Below are 12,411 nucleotides of genomic sequence, written 5' to 3'. Positions count from 1 at the left end.
TTGCATCATTTGTATGATTTGTTCGCTTACTTCAGTTGCGTTAGATGACCCTCTGTTTACTTATGCTAAGCAGGTTCAGCTCCATTTTTAATCAGGATTATTGTTTATTTCTGTCAAAAACAGTTCCCAGTGATGTTAACACATGTTTTTATTTGCAGCAGCACCAAAACATAATACAATAAACATTTAGTCTTTTTTTAAACATTCAATGGATATAATATGGGAACCAAGCATAACTGTTAACAAAACTCAAGGTAGTGTTGCTTCACATATAATTTAACAGAGAAACAAAAAGGCAGCATGACAAATATAATGTAAATTTTCAATAATGCTAATCTTTAGTTTCAATCCAGAGGAAAACAGTTACGGTTTACTTCTCTATTCATGTCTTTTTCTATAAATGTGAGTATTATGAAGAATGATTGATATGAATGGAAATCACCTTTCTTCAGAATGCTTTATAATTTTCAGCTTTTGCATAGATGCACCTGATTTTTTATTATTAAAAAAAAATAAAATAAAATGTTACCGCAGCAGGGGAAACCCATCTTCCAATGATTCAGTAGAGACATGGGAACAAAAAGCTAATTCTTTGATGCAATAGTGTTAAAATTAGAAAATGATCACTACACAATCAGAGCATTGTGTTTTTACCTATTTCCTTTGTGCCTGTTGTCCCTTGTTTTGTTCTTGTTTTAAGATGAATTAATCTATTGTGCATTCTGTTTAATTACAGTCATCACAAGCACAAGCTGTAGGGCAGCATCAGCTCTTAGTGAGAGAAGTTCATGTACTTTAACGCAGAAGCACATTTTATACATGTAGTAAACTTAAACAATGAGAAAAGTATGATCTGTGTACAGGGAGAGGCCGGAGCCACAGCAGGACTTCATCTATGGTCACACTGCTGGTTGTTCCTCATTAACTGGTCTTCACTGAGCTTAAAAGCATTTTATCAGCATAACAGGTTGCTTTATTAATTAAGAAGCAGATAAACACATCTGTGTCATTGTTGTATGTTATTAGTCCATTTATCTGCTTCCTTTAGGAACGTTTATTCTCCCACTAAGGTATCTCCTGCTTTATGGCACATAAAAGCCCTGCGCTTTACTTTACAACTGTACATTAAGACAAACAGGTGCACTGAGGGTGTCAGTGCTGCGGCTGTGCTGCTGGCTCTGCAGCAGCTTGGCGGTGCTGGCTCTGGATGTGGGAGATCTGCAGGACTGGCAGCAGCAGCTGAAATGCATTATGGATGTAGTTGGTGCTGTTGGTCCCCTGCAGAGACGAGACAAGATTCTTTTTATACTTCACCACCACCGCCATCAATCAGAAAGAGCTCGGAATGCAGCAAAAAGAGAAAAAGAAAAAGAACACTAGTATAGGATTAGGAAGGATGCAAAGTGCAAGTAAAATACATAAAACAGCTCCTACATTTGTTTATTTAGCCAATGACTGTATTAAAAGAAAATCCGATATGTCCAAAGGTTCTTGATCTAATATGTGTTAATGTATTTTTGTTCAGTATGAACAGGATTACAGTACCAAACCCATCTTATTTAAGCCTCTTTAAAGCTATATTCTTAAAAGCAGATTATATTGGCAATAGTAAAAAAAACTGACTCTAGGTTTCCCCCTTTTTTCATTACTTAGTTGAAATTAGGGTGAAATCCCTTTTCACAGCAGGATTTTGGAAATGTCTGTAAGAACAGGGATTATACAAACACAAACTCTTGCAGTCAAACTTCAGTGTTCGGTGTGTAAGTTCATAATAGCACATGAAAAATGAACTGAGCAGATCAGTATTGAAAAATCCCTGTTTATTTTCCAACAGCCATGTCATATTTGCAGATCAGCCTCAGATAATTGGTGAAGATGCATAGAGTTTCAGCATAATTTTATCATGAGTCATGTGTTTGAAGCAGCACAGACACAAAAGCTCAGTAGCTCCATGCCAGCAGCAGTCACCTTTGTCTCATATCAGCTCTATAAACCCTCAGCTTTATTGTGAGGTGTCATCTTCTATCAGATGCCGGGCACCTAAGACTGTGACGGATTTGTTTTTTATTAAAACTGCTAAGAAAGCAAATCTCACCTCCTGCAGGACGCTGTCTACAAGTGGATTCAACTCTTCTGCTTTCCTTTGTGGCTGAAAGAAAAACAGCAAAACAGATGAGATTGCAAGACCGATAAATCAAGCAATCGTCATGTTGTCTCCAGGGTATTTTGTATGTTCTTTGTATGGATGCAAAACACAAGAATAGATACAAAGACGGTAATTCTGATCTGTTTATGGATAACTGGGAGAGTCATGAACCTAAATGATAAATTTGAGTCATTCGTTTTTCAATAAAGCCTGAATATGCAACAAATTCCAATTATTTTCAAAGACTACACAAGTTTGAATTTACTTTAAATTTTTTCTAATCCACAAAATTACACATACAGGCACAAAAATATGCAGGCATAACTTGGGCAGGGTATTTGACCATTTTTATTGGAAGTACTGGTAGAGCTCATTTGAATTTGTTGGTTTATTGATGATGAGTCAGCTTTTAAGTCTGATATGGTCTTGTGGTCAAGGCCATATCAGAAGCTTAATGCTTTCCTGCTCAGTCAAACCAAATTAAAACCAGTTTAGATGTGTGTCTGGCATCCTTGTTGAGTAGTGTTCAAGTTTCAAGAATCTGACGCAAACAGCCACCTCCAGTAGAAAGAAATTGGTCAGAGCACTTAAGAAGCGAGGCTCAAGCCCATCATAAACTAAATACTCCTGGAACAGCATCATCAATGACCTCAGTGAACCAAGTTTTTCTTTGGCATGTACTGATAGGATACAGAACAAAAAGTGAGCTATAAAATTAACATCTTCAAGTATAATATTTTCCATACGGACAAAACCAACGCCTTACAGTGGTGAGACAAAAGTTAGAAGGAGTCATGGTCAGGCTTTTAAAATCTATCAACATTAAACCATCCAGCAAAAAGAATGGTTGAAATGAATCACTAAAATCTTACAATTAAAAGTACCAAAATCTGCGGTAAAACCCTTTAGATTTGGCATGAACGTGTACAGACAGAACAGAGTGTGACAAATGTTTTTAAGGTCAATAAATAACACACTCTAGGCTAATTACTCACCTAGAAGGATGATAAGTCAAATGTAAACATCACCAGAGGAAAACTGAAGTCCAAATCCAGATGTCTGCAGCTTTCAACCAGCCAAAAATGCCTCATAGAACATCAGCAGCTACCAAACATCAGGCGGATGCCCTCCAGTGAGAGGACATTTCCCAACAGCTACACTTTGATGGTGCATTCAAGTGCAACAGATACCGAACTGTGACTTTAAAACTGAGGTATGTACAGAGCTGTGATTTTTATGTTTTGCCACACCTCGTGTAATGAGGGGTGGGTAAACTCCTCAGCAGGCCTGTAAGTAACAATGACAAAAGTCCAAACCAAACACACTCCCACCTACCCCAACTAGAAGAAGAGTACCAGAGAACCGCTTGGTCAAGCAATCTACCTCCTTACACATGGCACATGTCAACCTGCAATAGGAAAAAAACATCAATTGTTATTAAGCAAAAATATATATATATCCTGGTACACCCAGACAATAAACAAAGCAATAACACAGATTTTAATTCTTTGTAGTAACGCTCCCATTCCTACAGTCTAAATCTAAAGACCAAAAACAAAAATAGTTGCGCTCCCACTCATCCACTCGTACTTGGTGAGGATTTGTGCCTGGTCCCTGGCTGGCTTCTCCTGCTCCTGACCATGAAGGATGAGCTCTGCCACCTTGTGGAGCTGTTCGATACTGCGCGCCGTCACTTCTGCCAGACTGCCCACTGATGACAGGTAGATGGCCTGCATAAAGGAGGATAAATATCATTTATCTTCCTTTCTGAAAGAGTGACTCAAAATAAATTAGGCTGTGACAGCTGGGAGGAAAGCTTCAGCATTAAAATCTTAATGTTAAGAGGACTTCACCTCAACAGATCGGAGGTCACGCTCCTTTTCCTTTTCTTCCCCATCACTCTTGTCCTCAAGCTCCTCTTCATCTTTCTTCTTCTCTTCTTCTTTGTTATGGCCATCATCCTTCTGATCCTCTGCGCTTTCTCCGGAAAACGTTACTCCTCCTGGCTGCTCCACTTTGTTCGCCCATTCATGGGCTCTCATACGAGCCTGCAGATGCATAATTACCACCCATCAGCTCTGCGTGCCGAGAAATCACCGAGTGATGGATGCTAATGAGATGCATGAACACGATTGTACGTTAATGCCTGTCTATAAAAGAGAACATGGATTATGCAGAGGATCTTTGAAGGAGGGTACTTTATTTTTCCACAATGCCTGCAGCAGGATGTCATTAGGGTTGTAGATTAATGTGTATTTGCTCTGGTTTGAGAACAACATTCCTCAAAATGGCTTCAGCTAATATTTAGCAGTCATCCTTGTATTTCCGAGTATCTGTGTGATGAGGATCACACACTTGTTGCCTTGTGGAATAATATCTGAAGTGTTTCTAGTGGTGGTTCTTGTTCTTCTGCTACCCCAAACCGAAAAACCCCCCAAAGAAAACACGGGAAATCAATTGAGATTTGAGGGCAGCATAAAATATGAGTCCTGCACAAAGTACGGAGCATAATCTCCCTTTTTTCAGCAGCACTCACTCATGGGGGCAACAATTTCTCATTAAAGCACTGGAAAACCTCTTCAATATGAAACTGACAAATAAATCATATTTATTTTATACCAGATTAAAAAATAAGTATATATAAGTACATTCATGCACCCCTTTTCTAATGCCACACTGGGTAACTGCCCTAATCAAAATGTGTCACTGGGTATTTCGGGAAACCACAAGAACATAGGGCACACTTCAAAATTTAAAATAATTTTTAAAGGTAATAGCAGATTAAAAATTTCATGTCAACATATCATGAAAAATTGCTAAAACTGAGTAAATGAAGTAGAATAGGGCAAAGAAAGAAGCCCTAAAATATAAAACTTAGTCTTGTTTCTATATCTAACAATAAATTCAGACTACATTTCTCACACACATTTAGACATTTCATGAAATTTCACAAACATTTAATAAAACATTTATGTAAATCACGTGTTTAAACTTCTCAAAAGATTTTAAAGTTTAAACAACTTAGTTTTATTGTAAATTATTACTAAATTCTTTGTTTCTTAACCTGGTGTGGGATTTTTCTGAAATGGCCACGTCTGTTTGTTTATCTAAAACATGTGTTTCATTGTGAAACAAAATGAACTGACCACCTGACCATCTTAGGCTGGAAGCTCCAGGAGCTTTAAACAACCTTTGATCGCTACATAGTGGCCAAATAATAATTAGCTGAATCAACAAGAGACTCCAAAAAAGCATAATGCCGAGGTGAGTGACTCTTAATCCGAGCAGACATGTTTAACATCAACATGTTTAAAGAATCCGAGTCAAACTGGCTGAGCTTGAGATCAAGTTGTGTATGCTACACTATCAGGTCATAAGGTCAAGCAGGAGGGTTATTTACTTAAAACTATTTTCAAATGAATGGTGCAATACGGCCATGCTAATCCTGTGTTTGTGTCTTGATATCAGAGATTTGAACTTTACTCAAAATCCCCAGACTAATTGATTTACTCATCATTAAAGCCAATAAACTTTCTAACAAATACTGATAGCCCTGCAAATACATACATGTGAATACGGCTAAAAGTGAAGATGTATGCATGTTTGCGTCACCTTGTTGAGTTTGTCTGGAGTCGCGGCAACATGAAGTTCAAACAGCAGCTCAGTCAGAACGCTAACAAACTCCTCACCGTCGGCAGCTGACAAAACACAGACACTCATTTCAACACGTTTAGATCTACACAGCAAAACATTAAGGTGATACATGAAACATGCAGCTCCCCAAACTCTGGGATTAATGCTTTGATTTCTTCATGCTGGGATTAACATGTTTTCACCTGAGAGTTGATTCTTGTTTGCATGCTGAATTAATTTCACTTTCTGTGCTAAAATTACGATGGGATCGGAAGATGCTCAGCGAACATGCACATTCAGAGTCTGGATCTGATTGCTGTCATCTTTCCTTAAGACGGTGAACGTGAATGTGTCGCCAGCCCCAGAACACTGACACTGGATCAGGCAGCGTGTGCATGTATAGCCCTCCAGGTGCCCACTCTGAACTGTGCACAGCTGTGACACCGCCTGAAGGGGCTCGTCACACATCTCAGACCTTTAAAACATTAAAAGGATGCCAGGCTGGTGGTATGTGATAAGACTGAAACCTGGCATTGCATCAACACTCAAGGTCCATTCAAGGAGAATTTTAACCTAATCAGGAAAAAATATGCTAACAAGGATTCTAATGGAAATTTAGCTTTTTTTTTAGCTCTTTTGAACATGGAAGATAATTTTGCTGCTTCACAAAAATCACCTTCTTTTTCAATTACATTTCTACAAGAAAACACTGCAATGCATAAAACTATTGAAGTTTTAGTAGATATTTGTAATATAAGTGTGTGACTGTATGAGGTCAAACAGAAAAAGTGTAACTCTCACTTTAAACAGAAATGTTTGGAGTAAAAAACACATTACTGAGAGCCATAGATGGCCATATACTTACTTAGGCCAGATTATTTAGTTTACTTAAGAAAAAAAACGGTAAAGATGTGTAATAGATTAAATAAGTAAAATGTAAATAAAGGAATCTGTTATTGCAGTGGCATAAGCTCAACCAAAAAGTTCAACACATATTGTCCTTTAAAAAATAAATCATTGATGGCACTGTTACAGACAAACCCCAACAATTCTAAGATAAAATGTGACTAAAAGTTACTTCAATTTTCAAGTCTATCAGAGATTTTATTTTCTTAGTCACGCTCCAAAATGGGAAAGATGAGAGAACATGTCTTTCCAGTAAAGCAGGTGTGTGTGCTTATCGTTGTAAGCCAGGAAATGGCTTTCAGGAAATCTTCTCACAATTTGACAGCTTTTTAAATTCAGCGTGAAATTATGAAAATGCCATTGAATATTAACTTACTATCAGGTGTTTACACAACTTTTAAGTTATTTATTCTAATTATTATGATGCCATAATGATTAGGGAAATATTGTAAATAATATTTAATAACTAAAAAAATTACATATTTTTTATTATCTAAAATTATTTTATTTAATGTTTTTGTAAAGGTGTATGAAGACACTCTACATTGCACTGTTTCAATGATGATGGCACAATGTCTTTAAATCATTTTAATCTTAAACTAGATTAAAATAGTTTAATCTAGTTTAAGATGTGTAGTGTTTCTAAGGAGGATGCAGCTTTTGGGAGTTTTGATGATGACGTTTTATGAAACAAAAATATGCTAAAACTTTCATGTGCCTCTCCTCTGTTCAAGAAGTCTGCAATAAAAAATGAAAGACTGCCTGATCCTGGGTCAGCGCTCAGAGTCCGCCTCTACCTCCGGCTGCTCTGGGTCACTCACATATGGAGGTGGAACAGTGTATTTGGGAACTTAGATCACCATTATCCTTCGTCTCTCCTCCTGCTTTCTCCTCATCCTCTTCTTCTTCTTGCTTTATGAATATCTCTTTAATGAAAATCAGCTCCTTCTTCACCTCCTCCTGCTCTTCCTCCGTGAGGAAAGAGAGGAATGCTTGGACCTAAAAAGAGATGCAGCACTTTAAGCGCTCAGCGTGAAAACAGAATGTGTTTGCGACATGACTTTTTCTCCTGAAAAGTGGGCTTTACTTTGGCCTCGCTCTCATTGGACAGGATCTCCAGGGCCTCGAGGTGGGACAAGCCCTGGTAGTCATCAAAGAGAATGCCGTAGTGAGCTGTGGGCGCACTCAGCGGCTGGTTGCTGAGACGTGCGCGCTCCTTTTCCTTGGCTTCCCTCAACATCTGAAGAATCAAAGTCACGTCAGAACTTCAGCACAAAGGGGTCACCTTGGTAAAACTACAAAAACATCCCTGAATCCCCATAGTTTCTCCTCAGGCTGGGAAACTTCTTTACTTTTCTATGGGTCCAGATAATTATATGGCTGCAAACCTGACTCAGAGATGCGGTCTTCTCCATCAGAGTCTTGGTCTTTTTAAAACCTGGATCACTCTCAGCCAGAACATTCATGGTCTTCTTCCCGATGAACTCCAAGGCATCCAGTCCTCCACTGATGACCGACTTACCCTTGAAGACAGAGGGAAAAGTTCACTAAAGGGACAGTTTATGTTTTTAAATTAGATTTATCATGTTTGACTATTGTAGTTTCCTAACCAAAGTGAATACCTACATATCAGATTTTGAAGTGTGTATTCACTCACAGTGTTCTGTACAGCATGTGTGATTGTGGAGAAAACTCCCCTACTGGGTGCAGCAGAAGGGGCAGCACTCGCAGGGGCTGACTCCTCTAAGCTGGCTCTGTCAGGATCTGCTCCCTCTTTCCTCTCCCCTGCTCCCTCGTCCTCCTCTTCTAGCGCCTCCTCCCCTACCGAGGTCCTGTGGAGACGAAGAGCCTCACCTGCCTTCACCTTAACGGAGCTCAGGCTGTGTCCTGAAGCAAGGGACAAATGAGGACAAACAGACTTTCTTTCATCTCCAGTGATTTAGTTTATAATGTTATTTTTGACAACATATTGCTTTGCCAGCTCTGAGAATCAGGTGGAGCAGCACACAATCAAACTTAATAATTGCTTTTGGAAGACTTTTTTTGAAAATTACATTTAAAATAAAAAAGGCAACTTCCGGTTGCATGATTAAATAATAATCTGTGTCAACGTTTGGGAAATTCTAAGTGAAAATTATTTAATCTAGTTTAAGATGTGTAGCATTTCTAAGACACAAATTTCAATATATAGCAAGACCAGGAGAGAGGAGGAAATTATAAGGGAACTTGATATTACAAAAACAGGACATTTCTCCAAAACTGGTCAGGGAGGCTGTGCAGCGACCGACAGCATTTCTGAAGGAGCTGCAGGAATTTATGTGGCTTTCTAAATTGTCACCTTCCTAAAATAATCAGTTTTTGCCAAAAGTGTTTTTTTATTTTTTGGCAATATAAAGGGTGGAATTTTTATTTCCCGAATCACGCTTGGCAAAAAATGACTTAGGCCGTTATTTTAGGAAGGTAGCAAAATGTGACAATGGAGTTCACTACATGTTAGAGTTGTTTTCCTCCATAAAAATACATCTGGGTTTGGCTACATCTTTGAGAGGAGGTATTATGATCTAATGAAACTAATAGACTATTGGCTACAGTTCAAAGTTTGGCACAAAAACAACACTGAACATCACCTAAGAAACACCACAATATCAACCATGCATGGTATAGGAAGCATCATGCTGTGGGGTTACTTTTCTTCAAATGGAGCTGAGGTTTTTCCACAAGGTCTAAAAATTTATACAATTGAACAGTTCCTAATACCAGTCAGAAAGTTGAACATTTTTTAGATGGTGCCGTGAATGAGGAGTTTAAGTCCTTAGAAACAAACAGAAACACAAGGCAAAAATAAATTTGTGGGACAGAAGAAGAAACAGAAGTGAGGGAGAAGAAGCTGAGGAGCAGGAAAACGTACCAACGGTGGAGGTGGCACTGCTCAGAAGAGATTTTCCCCAAGTGCTCCAGCCCCCCCAGCCCTGGTCTTTCTGCTGGACCGACACCTGCACACATGAGGACACACAATTATACACAGCACAGCAGTAGTAAAACACTGTTTAACAAGCTTCATTGTTAGGTAGTGTTGTAAAAGCTTTGGTTTAGAAATGCTGAAAATGTGAAGCTTTTAACACTTTAATTAAATTAACTTTACAGCGACTGAGACTGAATCCAAAGATCAGTGGCAAGAAGGAAGGTAGAAACTCCAAGTATTACTGTGTAGTTATTTTTGCTTTCTTTAAAGTGTTATGTTTTAAGAAGCTACAACAGCATGTATGGAAACCTTCACCACAAACCTTCTCCTCTTCCTCCAAGCTCTCTGGATCTGGCTCCAGGCTCACTGCTTGGTCACATTCAACCACCTGATCCCCAGCAGGAGGCTCTGACAGACCCTCAGATGTTTCAGGTTTGGTCGTAGTGTCTTCCACGGCAGTCTGCTGAGCTTCATGAAGGAAGTCTATGCTCTCTGCGTTGAGAGAAGGCAGCAGCGGAGCCGACGGATGATCATGGAGTGCTGATTCACCCTGATGAGGGCCGGGATCAGTGAGGGGAGCAGGTCCAGACGGAGGTCCGCTGTCTGTGCAAGTCTCTGCATCAGAGGGGGCAGCCTGAGACATGGTGACCTGGAAGAGGGAAGATCCTTTGAGACGAGCAACTGATATAATCTAATCTATTTATGACTCTTTATGTACGTCGTAAACTCACAATCCAAATATTAAAATGTGAGATTAGGATAACAAACCTGCACAGCAGTGGCATTTAGCAAGAACCACAATTTAAAGTTGTTGTTAATGACGCTGACTTGTAGTTTTCTATTAAGTAATTATTACTTACAATGCCTGCAAGAATATTAATACCCCTTAAACCTTTCATAATAGTCAAGTAGGAAGAATGCTATCATGTCATGTGATGTGCATTTGTATTCAGTACTATTTACTCCCATGCCAAAAAATAAACACCAATGCTCCTAAAACTCCTAAGTCAGTCCATATTTTGAAAATTTACACAACTACAAAACTACTAACACGTGGCCGTCCACCAAGACTGACAGATTGTATGAGGAGACAAAAAGCATTAATCAGAGAATCAACCAAATGGTCCATGGTAACTCTAGAGGAGCTGCAAACGTCTTCAGTCCAGGTGGAAAAATCTGTTGACAGCGAACAGTTGTATGCTTCATGCTGCCAGTTTATCACAAGCTACGTAGAGGACTTTTTTTTGGACTTTTTGAACCACATGAAAGATACTAAAACAGAAAACTAACACTGCATATCACCATGAGCAAACCATCTTCACCATGATCCACGGTGGTGGCAGCATTATGTCTTGGAGATGGGTATGCTGGGAAGAGTTAATGGCTGGAGGTAAATACAAGACAATCTTAGAAGGAAACCTGTTATGCTAATGTCTTGTGACCAACACGGAGATTCACTTTCCGGCAGGGAAGCAGGACCTAAACATACAGCAGGGCACAATGGAATAGCTTATCATGCTTTAGAATGGACCAGTCAAAGCACAGACTTATATCTAATTAAAAAACTTATATAAGGTTATAACAGGGAAGGACTGAATACAAATGCACGTTACACTTTTCAGATTTATATTTGTAAAATATTTGAAAAACCAGGTATTATTTTACTTCCACTTAGGAGTCATATAATACCTTGTTGTGGTCTATCACATTAAATCCCAATGAACTGGATGAAAGTTTGTGGCTGTACCATGAAAAATGTGAAAAAGTTTAAATAGTTTTAAATAGCCAGTGTACATACAGGGAACAACGTCGCCATCTAGTGATCAGCAGGAAAAAGTATACTCGCATTTTTATTATTATCACCCAACATTTTCAATATAATCTCTATTTGTTTGCAGAATACAAAAAGTTACTAAGCAACTGACTATTCGCTCTAAGTTCTACACACTGAATATAATACGGTAGTTAACTGCATTAATACATAGTTTCATTAGAACTAGAATAATAAAGAGCATGTCAAACTGTTTAAATAAACACATAATGTTTCCTGAAGCAATAAGTATAACGAAGTGGTGTTTAAACAGGTAAAATAAGTCATGTGGCTATCTATACACCAAGAAGCGGCTGAAATTATCATTGAGATGTTGTGAATAAATGCAAACATGAAAGAAGATAAAGCTACTTATAATACGGATTACATTACATTACAACTGCAGCATGACAACTTTAACAGCAACGCGAGAAAAATGTGGAAACAAATGTTATTGTTACAAAGTATTTCTGAGTCATTCAAAAAGTACCTTTCTCTAAACCAGTAACTCTTTGGAGACGTAATCTCAGTGACAACTACCGTAATTGTTTATTTAATTGTAAGTCAGCGTCCTGCAGAAAAAGGTAAACATATTAAATTCTGCAACAAAAAAAGCACAAACAGTGTTTTGTTTTCCCAGAAAGAGACAGCAGCTACAGCTCACCCGTTTGGTGCCAGCCAGCCAGCCAGCGGCTCTTCTTCCGCCCCGCCACGTCGGCAGGCCGGGGTCTGTGACAGCGTCAGAGAGTCACGCTGGTCAAGATGATTCACTGCGGCCACAACACCCCCAGGTATCTGAGCTAATCAAACCTTCTGACGTCATCTACAGCAAAAAAATAAATAAATAAAAGAAGCTAATTTCGGTGTTATTTAGTATGGGGGGAACAGTTCGCTATATTAATTATCATGTCTATTACTAAAAACCTGCGTTCAAGAGGGATGCCACAGCAAGCA

At 38.8% G+C, this 12,411-nt stretch overlaps 1 protein-coding gene across 3 annotated transcripts; it reads right to left on the bottom strand.

The window, feature by feature from the left end:
- Positions 1 to 130: 130 nt before the first annotated feature.
- On the bottom strand, positions 131 to 12,249 carry fam114a1 (family with sequence similarity 114 member A1). 3 transcript variants are annotated; one of them, XM_028018381.1, is made up of 13 exons: positions 12,122 to 12,249; positions 9,970 to 10,296; positions 9,594 to 9,678; positions 8,343 to 8,572; positions 8,074 to 8,208; positions 7,773 to 7,925; positions 7,507 to 7,684; positions 5,759 to 5,844; positions 4,000 to 4,194; positions 3,737 to 3,876; positions 3,482 to 3,554; positions 2,096 to 2,149; positions 131 to 1,278 (listed from the first exon to the last, which is right to left on the bottom strand). In XM_028018381.1, exons 2-13 carry the CDS (start codon positions 10,288 to 10,290, stop codon positions 1,153 to 1,155), a joined length of 1,776 nt encoding a protein of 591 aa, XP_027874182.1. In that variant the 5' UTR covers positions 10,291 to 10,296; positions 12,122 to 12,249; the 3' UTR covers positions 131 to 1,152. The 3 variants fall into 3 exon arrangements, with proteins under 3 accessions (XP_027874182.1, XP_027874184.1, XP_027874183.1); XM_028018383.1 differs by having other exon boundaries at positions 7,546 to 7,684; XM_028018382.1 differs by lacking the exon at positions 12,122 to 12,249 and adding an exon at positions 11,948 to 12,083.
- Positions 12,250 to 12,411: the final 162 nt, after the last annotated feature.

This window comes from Xiphophorus couchianus, chromosome 5 (assembly GCF_001444195.1).
Source record: "Xiphophorus couchianus chromosome 5, X_couchianus-1.0, whole genome shotgun sequence".
In the NCBI taxonomy this organism is placed as follows: Eukaryota; Metazoa; Chordata; class Actinopteri; order Cyprinodontiformes; family Poeciliidae; genus Xiphophorus; species Xiphophorus couchianus.
This window is presented reverse-complemented; position numbering and strand designations above follow the sequence as displayed.

Bases quoted from the DNA above. Each gene is read 5' to 3' on its own strand.
- fam114a1 (XM_028018381.1), bottom strand. From the start codon at position 10,290: ATGTCTCAGGCTGCCCCCTCTGATGCAGAGACTTGCACAGACAGCGGA. The intron at 7,685-7,772 runs GTAAAGCCCACT...ATCTCTTTTTAG, and splicing joins CCAATGAGAGCGAGGCCAAA to GTCCAAGCATTCCTCTCTTT. The intron at 3,877-3,999 runs GTGAAGTCCTCT...TCCTTTATGCAG, and splicing joins GTGACCTCCGATCTGTTGAG to GCCATCTACCTGTCATCAGT.